The sequence below is a fragment of the Tympanuchus pallidicinctus genome, unplaced genomic scaffold, assembly GCF_026119805.1.
Source record: "Tympanuchus pallidicinctus isolate F22 unplaced genomic scaffold, pur_lepc_1.0 scaffold3, whole genome shotgun sequence".
NCBI lineage: Eukaryota > Metazoa > Chordata > Aves > Galliformes > Phasianidae > Tympanuchus > Tympanuchus pallidicinctus.
The window spans coordinates 79,679,724-79,699,832 of NW_026294747.1; the positions used below are offsets into that span (position 1 = coordinate 79,679,724).

At 38.7% G+C, this 20,109-nt stretch overlaps 1 protein-coding gene across 8 annotated transcripts in view; it reads right to left on the reverse strand.

Moving 5' to 3' along the window:
- Nucleotides 1-20,109, reverse strand: part of STEAP4 (STEAP4 metalloreductase) — a 28,804-nt gene that overhangs the window by 2,103 nt on the left and 6,592 nt on the right. For 3 of the 8 annotated variants that reach the window (XM_052692522.1, XM_052692526.1, XM_052692525.1), the window contains exons 2-5: nt 5,368-5,444; nt 2,609-3,064; nt 839-1,366; nt 29-193 (exon numbers count right to left, since the gene is read on the reverse strand). In XM_052692522.1, coding sequence (XP_052548482.1) covers nt 29-193; nt 839-1,366; nt 2,609-3,064 — 1,149 coding nt within the window. In that variant the 5' untranslated portion in view covers nt 5,368-5,444. Of the gene's footprint in view, nt 1-28; nt 194-838; nt 1,367-2,608; nt 3,065-5,367; nt 5,445-6,438; nt 6,594-7,574; nt 7,702-20,109 lie in introns of those variants that run through there. The other 5 variants (XM_052692523.1, XM_052692530.1, XM_052692529.1 and 2 more) reach the window with 3 other exon arrangements.

Consider the following 20,109-nt stretch of genomic DNA (forward strand, 5'->3'; position numbering starts at 1 on the left):
TGTTTTTTAGAGAAAATCTTTTTCTTACCTGTACAAATCGAAATTCTCTCCAGTTGACACTGTTGCTGACAGAAGGCAAGGAAGTTATTCCAAGAAGAACAAATAAAAAGAATCCTAAAATCCCCAAAGCCAAATAAGAGTCACTAAGCCAGCCATTTGTGTTGTCAAATGGAGTAGTACTATTGTTCAGTGCCTGAAGAAAAGAATACCACATATATCTTAGTGTTAGCAGTTTTAGGATCAATATGAAGAAAAAAATATCATTTAACTAAGAGATAAATATTACACATTATCTGAAAAGGATTGGGTATTTACTTTGAATGGCTACTGAAAATGTGAGAGTGGCCTTATGTAGGTTTTGTGTACCTATAATTGCAGTACTTACCTGTTGTAGACCTACTGTGAGGGCAGGTATTCAATTGTTTGTTGTTGAGTAAGGTCAGGAACTCAAAATATATGCTAATCCCTGTTCATTGCAGGGGGTTTGGATTAGATGACCTGTAAAAATCCTTTCCAATTCAAACTATTTTTTGATTTTATGATTCATAAATTTATATAGAGAAATAGAGAGATACATTTCTTTATTCTTTATGTATTTCTTGATTATTTCATTAATATCTAAGCTATCTAGGAGGAAGGTATTTGCCCACAACTCAACATCAGAAACCTTTGGATTTATGATATATCCATGGATAAAAGCAGCACAGAAACTAGGAAAATAACCTCATTAAAAAGAACAATAGACAAAGTCGATGTGAACTTCTAAAGTTTAGCATCCTTGGTAATGTTAGTAACAGGGTTAGAGGAAGAGAAGACATAGAGCAAGGAAAAAAATTACCTGTGAGATGGTTCTGTCCCCAGTTGTCCATCTTACATAGTAGCGAATTGGGGTAACGAGAGTATAAACAACGTGCAGAGAAGCAAACGCCAAGGCTACCAGTCCAAGCTGTTTCCTACACAGCATCCATTTGTCCAGCCAGTCTGGAAAACGGCTGTATTTGGTACCTCTGTATAACTGAATAATTGCAGCAAGTACACCAGGGAGATAAACCACGGCAAGAAGGACGAGTGCCATTATAGGGCAGATCCGATTTGGAATGGAAATTGCAAGAAAAAATGAATAATCCCTATTTTCATAAACACAAGGGTAAATTACATCACGAACCAAACAGTAGATGAAGAAGAATGCGGTTAGGCCAAGGGACAAAAAGATGGGAAGCTTCCACATTGGAAAAAGCTGTAGAGGGTAATTTTCTATTTCCCGAGCAGCCAAGAGAGATCCTTGATCTAACGGTGTGAGTCCCAGTGCACGAACAATATCCATTACCATTTGTTTAGCTTCTGTGTCATCTCCACAGACAAACACCTGCAGTCAAAAACAAGCAGGGATTTTATTTTGACAGACTTTTGTGACATTTTCAACTGCATTTCTTCCTGAATATGGACAATATGAGCATGAGCTTCTAGGCTCCTTATTACCTCCCTTGTTAGCCTTAATTTATATAGATAAAATTGTTATAGGTAATTTCTTGATCAACAGTCCCTAGAATTAAGAACATCAATCTTTCTTTTCTTTGGTGAAATACATTGCTTTAAGTGGCAAAATTTTGCATGTGCCAAGAACAAAATATAAGATTACAATCTTTGCTTAGAGCACTTGAATTTCAGCATGCTCTTTTGAAGATCCTTCCCACAGTTTGTAAGCACAAGGTTTTGTAATAGTAAGTAGGAATAATATATTGTATTGCCACTACAATGGTCTGTAAGAGCTTCAGTCAGGACCTGGGGGTAGAGACAATTCAAATGTAATTTCTCTGTCATGAAATTTAGTATTATTCCTTCTCGTATCTAGTAAAAGTGTGAAGAAACTCTTTTTTTCTGAGTATGAATTGTAATACTTTTTTAGGAATAGGCACGAAAGGGGCAACTTCTGCTGTCATTTATCTAAGTATGATAAAGGTTTCAGATGCCTAGGCTTGTAAATCATTGGTATGTGAAACCACTTCTATCAGCAGAAAGCAAAGTTAACAATAATTTGAATAGTTGTATGTTCAGAGTAGCTGAAAACAGGGCAGAAATAAATTCTTCCACAAAGATGCTCGATTGTTTCCTATGACCAGCTTGCCTGTGACTGGGGAGCTCATTAACATGGCTTGCACACGTTGTTTTTGTGTTAGACTTCTGTTTTGATGTGATTTAGAAAACTATTAATTTTTTCACCATCCATCTATTTATCTCATTACTTATACTCATTCTATTGCCCCATTACATCCCTTACATCCCTTTTTTTGCACTCTTAGGTGAACAAGTGACACAGCCCTCATTTCCTTCTGATTTACTGGTTCTCTGTTTGTAGCTGTGTTTTCTTTTTTTTTTCCTTGCTTCCCTAATGTCTCTTAACAGCTATCAACATTCCTTGTCATGTCATATTTGAATTCTAAAGTAAATTTTAGCTCGCATTTAATTTGAGATTTGCAATTACAGTGAAATTTCCATCTCAGCCTTGTCTGAGTCATATGTCCCAAGTGTGTGTTTTGTCTAACTGTTAAAAGTCCATATGATACTTCATAACTCTATGAAATAGCAAACTCCTGCACTTCAGTCTTACCTGCCGGCTTGCATCCAAGGTGCCCGACTGCAGAGCCCAGGCTGACACGGTGTTAAAGGCTTTCACAACCCTAGCGCTGGGCACCAGCTGAGCCAGGTACTTTGCATTGGATTCAGGATACTGGTTTATTTTTAAGTTGTTGCTTATGTCCACCAACACTTTGCCACGGAGCGTTTCCTCTAGTGATGCAAGGAAGTCGTAATGTTGCCTCTGGATTGCTATAATAATGATGGCAGCTTTCTGTGCTGCCTCAGCATGGCTCAGCACCTCTGCATCCTTGGGAATCAGGCTGGATGGCCATGGGCTCCGGCTTCCAAATACGACGGGGTAGCCAGACTGAATCAGTTTATGGCCCAGAGCTCTTCCAAAGTCTCCTGTTCCAAATATACACACTGTCTCTCTTTTGTTAGATGTTTTGGGAGCCAAAGCCATTATGTTGGAAGAATTTTTATTCATCTATTTAAAAACAAACAAACAAACAAGCAACAAATTAAGTAAAACGCTGATCTCTTGAAAATGAAAGGCTAATTTGTCTGACTGTACAAAATAAACATCTGAGAGTTTTCTTGATTCTTAATCTGTACAGTTTTTAAAAAATGAATTCTGGATTTTCAGCTCTCCATCTCTGACAGCACCCTCCTTTCTGTTCATCTTCAGCTGAAATATTGCAGTTTTCCTTTCTCAAAGGGAAAGCAGGAGGAAAGGGTACAGGATCACCATGAGCAAGGGCTGCACATGTTTCAGGATCATTTCTATTTCTTTATGTTATAGAAAAGCATTAAAGATGAGTGTGACTCTAATCAGATTAGAACCAGGAAGGTATGTTTGTAAAACACTTGAAGAAGTGGTGTACAAACTAGCTACAAATCTGTGTTGTCTGCAGTACTTTCTCAATATGCCCATTCAGTGCCAGTTTGGTTTGTTATTGTTCATTTTCCTGAAGAATGTCCCATGAAGTGTTTGGATGGTGGAACGGGTGTATTCCACGTTGAACATGTGTTACTCTTAGTGAAATTCTCTGAGATTTTTATCTGTCCTCCTTTATCACAGTACCTGGAGGCTTCAAAGACTTTAATGTATTACCCATGACCTAGCAGTATGTACGCTCCGTACTTACAGAATGAGACCCACGACCCAAATGCAGAATCAAACACTGCTGCTCCAAAGGTCTTCTGATAGATCCATGTGCTGTTGCCCTCACTTTACAAAAAGGGACCCAAGGATAGAAAACCTGAAGCCTTGAGGCAGATCTCTAACAGGAGATCTTGTGAGACCCTTCTTTCCAAACAGCCACCCATTTAGTACTTGGAGCAGCCATGTTATTTTGCAGGAGCTCTAGTTCAAGGCTTTCACAGCATCTCAGGTAAGTGGCTTAATTAAAGCTGTGAGAATAACTGATTTTCCAATTTGCAGGACAGAATTGCATAGAACAGTTAGCTAGATCCAAAACAATTGCTCTGCTATGGCTGTTTATTAACACTTTGCTTACATTCCTACATGAAGCCCTGCTCAGAATGGAACTTAAAATATAGAGATTATATTCTTCTTTGTTTTCTTTTTTTCCCAGTGTTCTTTTACACATTTAAAACTCATCCTCTGAGGGCTCTTTTACTGTCCCATACGGCTCCAATGGGAGGAAAGCTGTACAATCCTTTTAGAGGATAGTCTGTATTTCAAAAATGAACAGAATAATTACATCTGTAATATTAGAAAATGGTTCAACTCAGTACCTAATGGAATTCAACTTACTTTTCTCAAATTTTCCTTTTAGCAAAGTGGGCCCCTATCCAAAATGAAAGATAAAACTCCTTTGTAATACATGTTTGTCCAGCTGAAAACTTCTGTATTTGCCCCCAAGAAATCATTAAGTTATTGATGAAAGAACTATGCAAACCTTTTTTTTCACCAGAGTAAGACTGGACAAGAGAAACTCAACAAACCAACCATCTCTGATGGGTTTTATCAAGTGATATATTTAGTATATTTACCACCAAGAAACAAATACATGAAGAGTTTCTGTTGTTCAGTATTACTGAACATCTCATTTGCTAGTGAACACTGAAGTTGTCTTGCTGGAAAAAAGCAGAAGAAAATAAGAGGGAGATGAAAAGTAAAACTAATGGAAAGAACAGTTTTTCTTTTTGTGTGTCTGTACAGTTTCTTGGAGCCCTACCTACATATGAAGGTACATGTACAAGACATTGAATATCATTCCATAAAGAGCTGAAGAGAGTTAAGGCTCCCTTTATTGCTAGTGGCCTAATTTAATTTAATACCACTTTTAACAGGAAAGATAGTTTGCTTGAATCAACTAAGCAGAATTTACTTATTTCCTTATTAATAATTAGTTGTTACAGTGATGCCCATTGCTGCTGTGATAGTGCACATTACATATTAGAAATAAACTGGTCATAAACGATTTTCTTAACACATAAGGTATACTGTAAAACATATGTTAATTGAATCATGCATCTGCTATATCAGAAAATAACATGTAAGACAAAGAAATTTTGTTTTTAAATCCCAGGCTGTTTGGATTATGCCTCCTTCTGATAAATAAGGATTTTAAGTCAATTTTCTCAATTTAATTGTTTTCAATTCAACATGTCTTCAAACATGTCTTTGTGCCAACTGGCTGTTGTTAAACTGAAAAGGCTGTGGGCACTGCAGTTGACTTCTGGAGATTAATTCAGGCAGTAGACTGCACAGATAAATCTGGGCTTTGCTGTGTGTATTTGAACAAAATGAACAAAAGGTACCTTTGCTCTGATGGCAACCCGGTAGGTCTAAAGTTGAAACAAGGAAAATGGCCTTGTAGAGTCCGTTACAGTGATAGCTGCAATGAGAGAAGATATTCATTTGCTGTGGAAAAAGGCTTTCTATTGTCCTACATCAGTGTGAAAGATATGATGAAGTACATCATAAAGGACATAGGACCAGCCTGGTGTCAGAGCTGAACCCGAAAGCTGACACTGCGTCTTGTTAAGCAGCTGAAGGCAGCAGGGTTAGCTTTGTGCCTACAAAGCTGGGCACTCTCAAAGCACTGAAGGAAACAGAAACACTAGCAAAGAAACAAATGACCATCCTTTGTTCTTCTACATATGTACCAAATATTATCTGAGAAAAATCAGAGCTTTGTGGAGCTCTGTATTCACATATAATACTTTTGCATATGTCCATCTTCCTAACATTGGTAAGCTAGTGATGCTTGTTATTTCAAAGATAATCCATGTAAGCTTCTTACTGATAACTATGTCCTTTCTTTTCTACATAGATGTACTTTTATACAGTGAGTTATCCTATTTTTAGGGAAAATGGTGATAACCTCTGATCTGATTGTCACTTGGTCAGTAATGACAGAAGGAGGCACTGAAGAGGCAGAACCATCATTAAATACTGCATAAACACTTGGGAAACTGAATCAAGATACAATTTTCTTCCAACAATTATATATAAATACCTAGGAATTTGAATGAATACAGGAATGTTGCTTTGTACATGGGCAAAAAGGAGGGATTTCCTAGCAAAATCATTCTGCAAATGGAACAGTGCCAAAAGTGGAAAAGCAGATGTGGGACTGAGACAGACAGGGATGGAAAATGGAAAGATCAGACAGATGTAACATGACATGACAGACAGGAGAGCAATGGAATGATTCAAAAGGTTGAATGACAAGATGAAAGGAGCAGGAAAGAGAAATTTTACTATTTACATTTTAAAAAGAAGCAACTAAATAGCAATGGCAGTGATTTTGAGATTATCTAGCCCATCTCCCTCCCTAAGGCAGGATGAACTATATTTAAACCAAGCCTGATAGATGCTTGTCTAACCTGTTTGTGGATCTGGCAGTCTCCCTTGCTTTCTGCTGTCTCACTGGTCATAACACAAGGCAGATTTTCTTCTTGTGTCCAATCTGTATTGGGCTGTATTGCCTCCTCCATTGTACACTCAGATGTCATTTTGTCCTCCATCTCTTTTTCAGAAGCTTTTGTTGGACATGAAAGCTGTTACGATTTCACCCTTCTCTAGATGAAACAAGAACAGATCCTTCCCTGCACCTCATGCTTCTGAGAGTGGGAATCTTCCTAGGCTAAACTCTTCCAACTGATAATTAAAAGTATGGTGCTAAAACTGAATACAGTACTCTCACTGAGATCTCACCAGCTGGAAAGGATTACTTCGATTGCCTCATAGACAACACATCATCCCACTGACACATCTGTCTTATTCACAGTACAGCTGATTCAAAGTCAGCTTGGAATGGCTATATGTACTTTAGCAAGCAGTGTGTGGCAACAGGAAGGAAGACATAGAGTGAAACAGCTGGTGCTGAGCACATGGTTGTGCTGTCTGAGTGCAGGATTTCCACCTTGGAGCAGCCTTGGTCTAGCATTGCAGCCTGAATGTCCATTAACAGCTGCAGTGTGCTGGGGTGCACCCAAAGCATATCATCTGGCTCAGTCTTTGTGGGAAGGAATCATTTTCTTCCATATGCTCCAAAAAAACAAAGCTTGATAATCAGTGATTTGCTTCAAAAATGCAAAAAAAAGAACTGAAATACTAGTGTACTGCATCCTGCAACATCCCGTTTTTTAATGCAGACCTGCTCCAAAGCCAATAGCTCCATCTTCAACATGTACAGTTCTTTTCTGACTTGCTGTATTGTGCTCTAGTCCCTGTTAAATAGCACCATATTTTTTTAGTCTGTAACTTCAATTTGTCAAGATCATTTTGATTTCTAAGGCTGTCCTCTAATGTGCTTGCAGGCTTTTTCAACTTTGTCAGATTGTCAGCTTTAATAAGCATACTGTCTGTTCCAGCATCCATGCCATTTAATAAAGTTCCAGAAGAGGACTTTAGCCAGGAGAGACCCCCAGTATATCTGCAGTAAATTTAGCCTTCCATTTTGACAGTGATTAACAGAGAGACTGAAAAAGCTTCTTCCACTCATTCTGCAGAATCCTACCTTATGTTAGTTCAGTCAGGCTGCATTTCCCTCGTATGCTTATGAAAATATTCTCTAACATGCTGTATTAAAATCTTCACTCATCTCAAGCTGCACAGCCTTTGTGATTCACCAGACCTGGTATGATCTTATAAAAGGAGATTAGTTGGATTTGGAATGCTTTGTTCTTGATTAATACATGAGTCTATAATCTATTTTTTGTTTTTTTATCTTCAATTGGAGAATTGTTCTTAAATGGATTGGGCCAGAATTCTGCACCTCCTCTTTCTACTTACTTTTCAGGATAGCTGTTATTCCTGTGTTCCCAGTCTTTGAAAACTTTACCTCTTCCATGCAGTTCTTAAGTGTAGTTATTAATGGCTGTGGAAATGCTTCAGTTATTCCCTGAACAATTTAAGGCAAATTCCATCAGCCTCACTGATCCCAAATCATTTAACTCACCTGAGCATGATCTAATCTGTTACTTCTGTCACCCTGCCTGAATTCTCATCTCTTTATTACTGGTGTAGAGTGAAAAAGGCATTGCAGAGATGCTTTCCTAGAGTGATTAGTCAATAGCTTTCTCTCAGTTGAATACTGGATAAATCCCTTTCTTGATTTTCCTTTGACAGTTTGTGCTTTTACAGTATTCTGGATGTAGTTGGATGTACTGGATGTACTGTTTAATTCTTTTTTTGTACAGTGGCTTTTCAAATTTTAGCAACATATCCATACTGTTCTATGTTTGTCCATAGATTTTTATTTCTGTATGACTTTATTGTTTGAAGTTTCTGACGAATTCACAGCTTCAGCTACGTGGCTGTCTTCCTGCAATCCTTCCTCTGCCTTGCAAATGTTTTCTGTCTCTCTGTTTTTAATGCCATTTCTATAAGCAGGTTTCAAATCCTCAGATCTCATTTTTCCTCTCAGATTCTACTTCTCATGGAACATCACCTGCCCACCTTCTGAGTTTAGTATTGTCGTCTTATTATTCTGCTAGGTGAACAAATCTGTTTTTGAACAATTGATCTTGTCTAGTGGCCCATAGTATCTCTCAGCTGTGACTGAACATCTGCATTTTCTCCTGTATAACTTTCCAAGATCTTCTAGAACTATATCCTTTTACCTTTGATTCAGGGAAAAGGTTTAGATAATCTAGTGGAACATAAGGACTTTGAGAAGATAAACGGCCCAGGCATTGTCAGGAGTTTGATCCATAGCTGTATAAAAGAAAGGTTAGCAAGTAAGAAGAAAGTTAATGGCCAGCACAGCTGTTACTGAGAAAGGTTATGGTGTAGTCCACCAGAGGATCTAGTCTCTGAGGATTTGTCTGTTTCTGTTTTTTCCGAATCTCATTAGAACAAGGAGTAGCTGAACTTTTTCACACAGTATCCATGTATGTAAGCTCTCAAGTCTCTCAAAAGGTCTTTTCAGCGAAATCTTTGTAACTCTGGTCAGGAAGAACTGGAAAACACTGAGTTCACGACATGGATTCAAGAATTAGCTTACATATCTTGCATCACACAGACAGCATTGAACTCATTTCACCAATTCAGAGATTGTCTCAAGCAGATTCTCAACAGCAGTACTGAGAGAAAGCCCAGCATACCACCAGACTTGATGGGATTACACTTCATCAACTTGTTGTGCAACTACGAGCTGATCATGAGTTGGTGAATTGCGCTTATGGCAGAAGCAGTGAAAATAAATCCCTTGCAGGTGCCCTATGCCCTGAAGACATCTTTGAACAGACAAAACAGTATCAAAGAGGTTTGCCTCTGTGTACACCTGATCCTTCCCTACCACTGGTAAATGTACATCCTTAAACAAGGGCAGACTGCACTATGGCTTACCACCAGTGCTTTCACACCCTGCTAATGACATGTATTCACGCTGGTGGCAATGAAGAATAGTGCCTACAACCAAGAATAGAAAGATAATGGATTGGCCATTTTTTACATTTAGTCTTTTTTTTTTTTCTTCATTCAAATCCTTGTATACCTATATACAGGCATGGTATATATTATAGTATATATTTCTGTTTGGAATGGTTGGTCCTTTCAGGTCTTTTCTTTCCCATGCTGTCAAGTTCTACAAAGTTAAACAATTTCTGTTCGAAACTGAGTTAATTAATTTTCATTATTGTCTTAGCAGTTTACTGCATGTACTGACACATGGAAATAATTCCCTTTTGATTTCTTTTTTTTTTTTTTTTTTGAGTTTTGTCACAGAAAGTCTGAGATGTGAGTCATCTATGATCAAAAGTGCCCTAATAAGTTAAAATTAAATAGAGTGGCCTATTAAATACAGCAGAAAATGAGGACCGTTAATACTTCATTTCTTGCATATCCAGTAATACAGCTTTGAATGTATCTTTCTGAAATGTTTTACACATGCATAATATTCAGTAATCCTGGAGTAAAACTTGGAAAACAAGTGAAATGTGACTTAAAAATTCTCACTGGAAAGACATATACACTATTCTGAGGCAATCTCATTTTCTTAAAATTTCATGTTACTATCTCCACAGAGAGAGACTGCACTCTCTAAAAAACAGCACTTCTTATAAGCTGACAGTTGTAGAACCAAATCTGCCCTAAATTACAAACTGTATTTTCTGTTGTTTGCTACACCAGAAACTGAAAGGCATGTGGCTAAACTACTCTCCCTTGATTAATCTAGTACTTATACGCATAAAGAAAATAGCAGAGTAGCTCCTAACAAACATATCACAGCAAATTATTCATGAATTTTCTTTCAAGCAAATGAATATCTTCTATTCTCCTCAACAGAAAGTCCTGAGCTCCAAGTTTTGACAAAGCTTATAAAGAATAATTGTTTGAGACAATAAATCCTCCTACAGAGGACATTGCATTTCCCACATCTTTGCTTTTTATCAGGAGAACACTAAAGCTGCCCGGAGGCTCTTCAAACAGATGAAGTATAGGCCTAAACAGATGTGTTTAATGTTGTCTAAATCATAGCGAAGTATTGAGAGAGCTGGAAATCTCACCACCTCCAACTTTCCTGTAAGCACGTAAGACTCAGCTATAACTGGTGTAATTTCCTTGGCCTCTTTAGGGTTGTTGTGCTTTTTGGAGAGGTATAGGTATCAAGATTTAATCCAACTGCAAGAGTGTGAGGATTTCAGAAAACACCCAAAGCTGAGTGAAGGTGAGAAGAGGCAGGTCTGTCTGGAGTGCAGAGTGGGGGCACTGGATTTATCCCCACTATAATGCTCAGGAGATGTCCTGAGACCTTGAAAGATATGTTTTGAGGCCCACAAAGCGTAAATGACAAGCACCTTTTGGATTCCTGCTGTGTCCTCCAAGGCTGTCTTCTCTGTCAGTGAAGCTATTCTTCTGTGCATCTTTTGTCTGCTATTTAGAGACATTAACAAATAGCTCTGTCTGACAGAGAAGTAACACTAGAAACAATGAAGCCTGGCTTCCCAGGGATTTGTGTTTCTTGGCTGATTACAAGCGCTGATTGAAACTGTTTCCAATCACAGGAGATCACTCCTTCAAGATTTCTTCTCATGTGGATTTTCAGATCTTTAAATGTGTATAGTCACAGTACAGTCTTTCATTTCTTAGGACTCTTACGTGGAGTCTTCAACTGCCTATTTTATGACACTGAAGAAAAACAAAACCCTCACTTCTCCTGGTACATTTGTTTGAAAGCATCACTAAAACAGTGGTTGAGGGACACACAAAATACATTCACTCTCATCCCTCAATATGATCAGAGAAACCCCACTTTCTACAGAAATCAAGGTAAAATAACATCAAGACTGGAATTAGGTACCATTGCACAAGCAACTGACCAAAATCACGCCTTTGGCCCACTACAAATGTAAGAGTTCAAAACACTGTATTTATTTTGAGCTCTAGCAATATGTGATAAGTCCAATTGTCTTCCCATTTATACTAATGGAATTGTTGATTTTCTATTAACTTGTTTTTGGATTGGATTGGTGTAAACACAAAGATAACAGAGCCCAAGTGACACCTGCAATAAAACAGAAAGTGAGGTAGCTGCTGCAGCATAGAAGCCTCTGTGGTGATGGACCTGGCTGCCTTGTGCTCTTAGCAATCTGAGGAGTGGGTGGGAGCGTATGAAAGATTTAAGCAAAAGTGGCATGAATGTGAAGCTTTCTTGCCAAAACAAATATATGTGGATTTGCAGCATGTCTGGAATGAGGCCAAGCATATTTTCTTACAGAAAGTTCATTAATCTGCATTCTTGCTTACATAAGCCCATACACTAAAATGCTGTCATAAAAAAGTGTTTAAAGATACTCCATTTAACAGTAGATAGCTTCATCAGCACTCTTACTCACTCAATATGAAGTAATTAAATGTATTATTTGCTTCTTTTGTTTTCCTTTCTTTCTTTTACATGGAATTGAATTTTTTTGTGTCCTACTTGACTGCAGTCAAGTGGCATCTGCAGAGCCATGCCTATGTTTAGGAAAAATGAACATTGATATTTTCAGAAAGAAAGAAATGGTGTTCCTCACAAAAAAAGTGACAGTTTTAAATGTGGTTGCATTTTGCAGTAAGGAAAAATTACCAGGCTTTTATTTTTAAAAACTAACTCTTTCCTGATATAGAAATTCTTCTTAATGAGGCAATAATTTCAGGAATGTTCAAACAACAGCCCTAAGCTACAGGCTTTGAAAATTAGCAGCTGAGAAGCCTGAATTTAAAAACATGCTTTGAAAATACTGATAAAGAAACACCAGCGGAGGTGATATTTGTCAAAAATTTGCAGAACTGTTGAGAGCAGCCTCTTCTACTGAGAAATGGAGAGATCTCATTTTTTGTAGAGTTCTTTTGTCTGAAATTCCCTTTGAGTTCAGCTGAGGTTTTGTACATGGCTGAGCCGGTAACTCCCTCTCCTGAAAAGCGGGAAGGGGTTTTAAGTTGTGGATCATTGCTTCAGCTCCTCTCCTTGGCACTGGCAGGAATGAAATGTCTCTGCCAGAGTACTGCACATCAGCTGCTGACCTGGAAGCACAGCAGTGTCGCCTAATTGCTCACAGTGCTGCACAGGGCAGCCCATGCTATCCCACGCCATGGTCTGCTGCACAGGGCCACAGTAGAGCTCACACAGGATCTCTGACATATCTCTGATGCCATCTTCACAGAGAAGGCACGTGAGTTTCTGGTGATCCTGAGTCTCAATCAGATTTTCTGGGCATCTCATTCCCATCTCTGTGAAATATGTAGGGTCAAGGCAAAAGTTACGTTTTTGGTTCTGCACCCCAAGACCATTTAATATACAGTTAAGTAACACCAGGCCACATTGCAGTGAAGGCAAAGGTGGATATCTGGGACATGACGTGGAGCAGAGCCAAATGAAAATTTTAAGTATTCTTATTAAACTTAAGAAGAGGTAATAAAGAGGGTACAAAATTCCTTCATTTTACAAACAAATAATGAAAAAATCAAAGGCCAGGCTGGAGAAAGTAACTTATTTTTTTTGCTAATAGGGAATTTTGCTCAAAACCCTTCAATCTTAATTTTACAATGACTTATTTAAACAAATAATTCCTTAATTTCTTACTGCTTATCATCAATCAGATAGCAACTGGTAGAGTTAACTTCTCATAAAAAAGCTACTGCTTTTGGTAATGATGCAGGTTGGTGATCCAGAGGTTTGGATTCAATTTCCAATCTAGTTATCAAAGAAAAAAAATTTAGATCTGCACAGAGGAAGTGCTGACCTCTTGCTCTGCTTGTATAAATCTTCCACAAATTTTACAAGCAAAAGAATTTAGATCCACTGGATGCTTTTTATGATTTTTTCCCCCCAAATATCTGTGCAGTCAGATAACAAATGCACCCTGACCCTAACACTCCAGAGCTGCTTAGTTCTGGAAGTCATTGAGATCTGCTTAGTATAATTTGGGGTAAAAATGAGCTGAATGTCTGTGCTGTGAGGTACAAAAGAAACTGTCATGCTGATTTTGTAATTGCCTAATTGGACTAAATAATTTCCTCCCACAGGGTGACCCTCTCTTGCAGCTCCACCAAGGATCTGCAATACAAAACGAAGAACTGAGTTTTCTGAATAAACCCATTGTCTTTATTGTATTACCATTTTATGCTATTACGGTTATTGCATAATTACCCTCTTGTGATGAGTATTCATGTCTTCTTTTACACATTTCCTGCTCTCATGCTCCTTGTAGCATGGGACCACCCCAGAGACATCCTTCATCAAACATTCTTGGTGCGCTAATGATGCCAGAAAGTGTTTTTTGCTCTTTGGCAATCAACCTCTTCACTGAATTTCCTAACACTTCAGACTTGTTTATCTGGAGGCCTACAGAAGCTTGCTCACATAATTGGTATCACTAATGGATTGGTGACAGGCATCAGTGAAACACTTTGATCCCCGTCCTCAGGTGCTGTAAGTTGTCTGGAATGGACAACTGAGCTGCTTTCACCATTGATCAAGCAGTTTGTAGCAGATTATTATAATTAAGCACCTTTGAAGTGCCAAGTTTTATGAAGCTCTGGCGCGGTTCAGGTTGTAGAATTCAAATGAGATTTATTAGTATGAGATTTATTAATATTCTTATTTTCTTTTCTTATAGGATATTGTGCAGCTTATGAAAATGGTTTCTCTGCACATTCAGATTTGTTGTGGTGAGACTGCTCCACCTGGGGAAGGCACATCACCCAGAGCTGAGAACAATCCTCGCTCCTTATTTCATCTTAACCTCACATGTACCAAAGTAAGTCATAGGATATGCATCTCCCAGTGGAGTTCTATACCTCACTGAGCCATGGAATTCCTGCCAGCAGTGCTGGAGCTGTCTCCACCAAGGCTATGGTATTCCTCAGGTCCCAGAGGATCATATCAACATTTCAGCCAAGCAAAAAGACAGTTTGAAGCCACCTTAGTGATTCTGCCTCCAGGTCTATGCTCAGCAGTCATTGCAAGCTCAGGAAGCAGCTTTGTCAGACCCTTAATTAGCACTTTTGTTGGCAGCTGTTCCCACTCCTCCTGTTTCCCAGCAGCACTGCCACAACCAGTGCTCACCCTGCTGCTGCCTACAGCTGCTCAACCCATCTCAGCACTGTGTCCAGGCTGCCACCACAGCTGGCTGCTCAGCAAATCTCCACAGGGAAAAGAGCCAAGACCACCAAACAAAAAGGAAGGAAACTGGACACCCAGATGGAACCAGTCTGCCAAGTGTGCTTCAGCCAGGCTAAGAAACCAGGCTGCATGCTGGAGGACTTCGATGGGAGGAGATAAGTGAGAAAGTGCTGGAAATCTGAATATACCCACTTCTAATCTGAAACATGACTTCAATTAAGTGAGCTTACTGTATTATTGTCCATGCTAGCACTTGAGAGGAATACGTGTTGAAGGAATTTTGATGAAGAAGAGAATAGGTGGGTCTAAATAGCAAGGTCAAACAAGGAAAACCACGTCTTTTCTATTTTTGAGTGTGCATAAAGGCACTAAGTCAAACATTTGATCTACAATATGCACACGTACAGGTGACTTTCAAATATCTCTTCCCACCTTTTCTTCCCCCTAAAAGCAGCTTTCAGAAACCAGAATTAATATACATAAAAACCCCAAGAGAAAAAACAAACAAACAAAAGTAAAAAAGCCAGCATCTATAAATTGTAGTGTGGAACATAAAAAAATAGAAAATGTTGCAGTTGCACTCTGCTAGCCCTGTCACTGAGAACAGAATGGGAGAAATGGTTGGCTCAAAACTTGAGTTACCACATAAACAGATTTCAATAGAAACAGACCAGGAAGCAGTGAGAGAGGCCTTAAAACGCTCTGATGTGAAGTATTCTCCCTGAAGGCCTTGGTTGCTGTCTCTGTATTCTTGAGGCACAACAGGAATGGATATGTATTTCTGAGTGCCTCACACCCATGCCAAGCACACTGTCGGGTGCTGTCCTTGAAGTAGCTGTGGTCTGACCCTGAGAGCTGAACTGCTGTGAGCAATGGGATTGCTGCACTAACCCAAGAGCAGCTGAAAGCATCCCCAGGCTGCACTGTGTGATGTGAATGAGGCACAGTTCAGAAGGTAGGACAGTCACTTCTGAAGTGGGCTCCTGCTCTCAAACAAAAACTAATGTAAGTAAAATTCTTTGTTAACAGTTTTGCAACACAAAGTAGACTGCTTATCCAGTTATGTTTTCTGCTTTTGACTTAGAGAAATAATTTTTAAAATGCCATCTGTGTAGAAGTGTATAAATATGAAAAGTGCTTGATAGGTTTGAATAAGCAAATCCTGTATGGATGAAGAAAGTACAGGGATGCTTGATTTTTCAATGACTGTTGTAATATTTTGGTATGTAGTCATGGTGTCACCTCAGTTATTACAACTTCTTCATGCTTGCCAAAATCATTGCTATTAACAAAACCAGGAGTTTTGGAAAGTCACATCTAAAAAAGAATTTACATCTTTCACTGATTTAATCCTTTCAGAATGTTTGAAAACTCTGAAAAAAAACTGCTCTGTGCTGCGAGTGACAGTTCATATTTGTAGATTTAGGGGGGATATGAAATCTTCCTGTATCAAAGCTGATTAACAGTTCTGGCAGCTGCAAATGTTCTCTGAATTAATAACATCGTGCTGGCATAAGACAATGCTCAAGAAAAATCCATTTCTTTCTGCAGCACTGAAATCTCTCACTTCTAAAATATTAAACAATTTTAAAATTGGTATGCTACTTGAAAAGGAAAACACGAAATCCACATGTGAGTCCAGAAGTGAAAAGAATCCTTAGCTCTATTATTACAAGTAGTTTATGATTGGTGATAAATCAAATGCCCTTGGAGTACCTCCACTTATTACTAAAATTCAAACCAGAATTTTAGCTCTCTCTTAGGAAGGAATATCCTATTTCCAGATTCACCTCTTAAAACCCACTGACCAACACTTATTTGCAGAAGATTTCTCCACTTCCTTAAATGCAGCAAACACCTCTGAAAGATTAGATAAACTTGTTGCCAGTTATGTAAGCTCTCTGAATACCAATGGGCTGATTCAAAGTTTGGTTGCCCTAACTTTACAGATAAAACTATGTCCCTATTTTACAGTGCTTTCTTAGATCATCTCTCAGTGACTAAAATATTATCTAATGTCAATAAAAGCCCTGGCTTTCTATTTTATGTGTAGCAGGGAGAAAAGCTAAGGTCAAATTTCAGTACACTGATGGTTGAGTTCAAGCCCACCTAAACCTCCTGGGAGGTCAGCCTTGCCATTCTAGGCATTCCCTAATCCCACCTGCAGAAATGAGAGAAACCTGCAGATCGGATGACCTCTGTAAAACTCACCTGTGCACTCAACCTCCTCCTCTCCCCTGAGCAAACCAGAGCCTTCCAGCCGGTGAGGTGCTGTTAGTGCTAGGGCGAGGTCTGCTCTTAGATGCTGCAGAGAGGTCCTGTGCCTGGGGAAGAATGCAGAAACCTGACAGCCTCGCTGGCATTTATCTAGTAGAAGCTAGAGTGCACGTGGGAGGGAGAGATGAGGAGGTGTTGCAAGCCCCATCTGTCCATGCTGGGTGAAAGAACTTCCCATCTAAGTTGTTGGGGAAAGTCCCAGCCCATGTATTTACAGCTGAGGTGAAGCCTGTGGTTGCTTTCTTAAAGCAGGCACTGGCTTGTCCCTTGGCTATTGGCCAGAAAGTTTTGGCTGTGTTTCCTGCTCCTGGAGGACTAACTTGAGAACTGCAGAAGTCAAGAATGTTTAAGAATACAACAGGAGCTATTTGCCTGGAAGGAGAGCTCTCTTTGTGTCGTTCCTGGGTCATTCCAGCTGTGGGTAGGGATAGTAAGAATGTCACCTTGGGGTGAAAGGAATTTGACATGAGGATGGCTGAAAGTACCAGATCTCTGAGATTTTCTATGTATTCTTGGCAGTGACCCCGTGGAGTCAGAGCCAGTCATGCATTTGTACTGAGAACTGCATCTTTAAGGCAGAAGTCTGGGAGTATGCAAAATTCTGGATGTTACGCATCTGTTTGGAATGGGGTACAATTCAAAACAGATGCCTTAAGCATCAGGAGATCAGAGGAGTGGATTGTTGTCCAAATAGGAGAAAGGGGCTCAGAGTGTCACAATAACAGTGAGTTTTTATAAGAAGTTTGGGAAATGAACTGAAGGGGATTTAAATAAGATTGCACTCAAGATCTGGAAGAAATGTTTGCCAGTAAAGAGAAAGAAATATCCAAAAGATGATATCACTTTGGAAGAACTTGCAAGAGTCAGCAAGGTGTACAAGACATGGGCAGAGAGAATGACCTGGCTGTGGTTTTCTTCTAGGAGCAAAGGGCACTGAGAAAGTGAAAATATCAGGTTAATCAGAATAGTATTCATTTTCAGCACATCCATCAACTAATATGCTGTCAAAAATAGTGTTATTACACCTAAAAGAAGATCTTAAGGGAGTGCAAAGGGAGACAGTTAATTCACAAAGCTTAAAATCACAAGGTTATCTCCATAGGGAATATAAAAGAAATAAATGAATACGTAATAGATGGAAAAAGAGGAGAAATGCTATGCCTTTGAGACCATCAAAGCGATCTAAGCATTTAAAGCCCACGTCACAATATGAAAATAAAAAGCTGAGAAAGAATTTGAAGCCATTTCTCAGTAGACCAAGACCTCAAGAATATTAAGTACTGTAGGAAAAGGTTGAATTGTCCAACAATTTTCACACCTATGCAAGTCCTTTACTTAGTAAGGCCATACTTTAAGAAGGAGCTGGATCCACTCATTGGGATGGGTAATGGAACTAAATGAAGTAGTTCTTGTAGCTGCAGAGAAATCAGATGAAACCTGTTGTTTGTCCATAGTTGTACTCAAAGGAACAAAACAAGTTTGTTATGCTGCCAAGAGGAGATATGGTAAGTGACAAATACCTTTCTGTCCTTAGTGCTTCTGTGGGCTGCTGGCATGTGCTCATATTAGGAAAAAGAAAAGAACAGGTGTTTTTGAACTTTCATAAAACCTTTGTGAGTTGCACTGTTTTCTCAGATGTCTATTTAGGCTGCATATGGCACCTGAGGGAAAAAGGTGATAAATTTTTCATGCCATTCAGGTTAGTGAGATTTATACAGATGACATTTAGATTTGATGAAAAGCGTCAGCTCAGAGCAGCCTCGGAAAGAAAACTGTGCTGCTGGGCTGAAGCTGGACAAACAACACTGTAAATGCCATGTAACACTAATAATAATATACTTGAAGAAAAATTAGAAGAAAAAAACAAGTCGATCATCAGAAAATATTTGGCTTGTCTATTCCAGCAATATTTGGGTGCTGAAATGTATAGAGAATATGTACCTAATGCAGTTTCTTCAGAATGCCATCAGGCAGAGATTTCCTATGATCTAGGATGTAATTATTGAAAAATTTGAGAAACAGAAGGAGTTGCTTAGACATTTCAGAACTTAGAGGATATCATCCTTGATGGCTTTGGGCGTATGTTGATGTAGTCCTTTTAAACACTGTGGTTTAAAAAATCACAGTAGTTTATGAGTTAACAAAATGTAGGCATGAATATATTCAGAGGAAAAAAATAGATTTAATCTTAGATGTGGAAATAAACAGAACCATACATTTTTATTAACTGAAAGCCAGTAATATTTGAAATAAATTATAAATCAGAAGAAATTACCAAATAGAGCTTGGCTAATGGTTATTTTTCATTATTTTTTTCAATTATGAAATGTGACTCACTACTTCAATATAACCTTAAAATTGAAGGCAGAATTTGCAGAGCATTTGACAATGGAGCCTAATCCAGGCATAAATTTGTTCATGTCACTCTTACTGCAACAACAGTTACCAGGGATAAGATGCTTCAGAAAATAAATTCGTGTCATTAATGAAATATTAAATTTAACCTTAAAACATGAGAGTGGTGAACTCAACAGTGCTACTTAGAAAGATCTTCCAAAGCATGTGTGGATAATTTCAGGATTCAAAAGTATAAGGAAAAATCCAGGGACATCTTGTAAGTGAGTTTCAGCTCAGCAATTGTGTTTAGTAATAGAATAAGAGGTATCTTATATCATGTGACCATGAAGACTGTATCTAGTGAGTTTACAGAAAACAGAAAAACAGGAAAAAAACTGAATCACAAGAGGCTGTGTTGATTTGCACTTACTGTGTCTGTGTTTCAAGCCATTGTTCTCCTTTTCCTGAGACAGCCTTACAATCTCCTTACTATTTGCCCCTGACAAGAATACCACAGAAAAATGCAGTATGTGTCAAATTTATTTTGGCTAACATTACATACCTGACAATAGGCAAAAGCTCAGCAAACACAAGTTTGTGCAGGGAATTATGTTTTTAGAGAGGTTTTGTCCAGTTCCTCAGCCCAATAAGGCAATGGAAAAAGTCATCAAAATACCAAGATTTACTGCAGAGTCCAAGTCAGACTAAGAAATGGATGCACCACATCTCAGGGGCAGGAAATCCCTGTCAACATGGGATTGGCACCTATTCTGCAAACACCTGGAAACAAGGATTTGCATGTTGGCATCAGACTCAGTTGCAAACATGC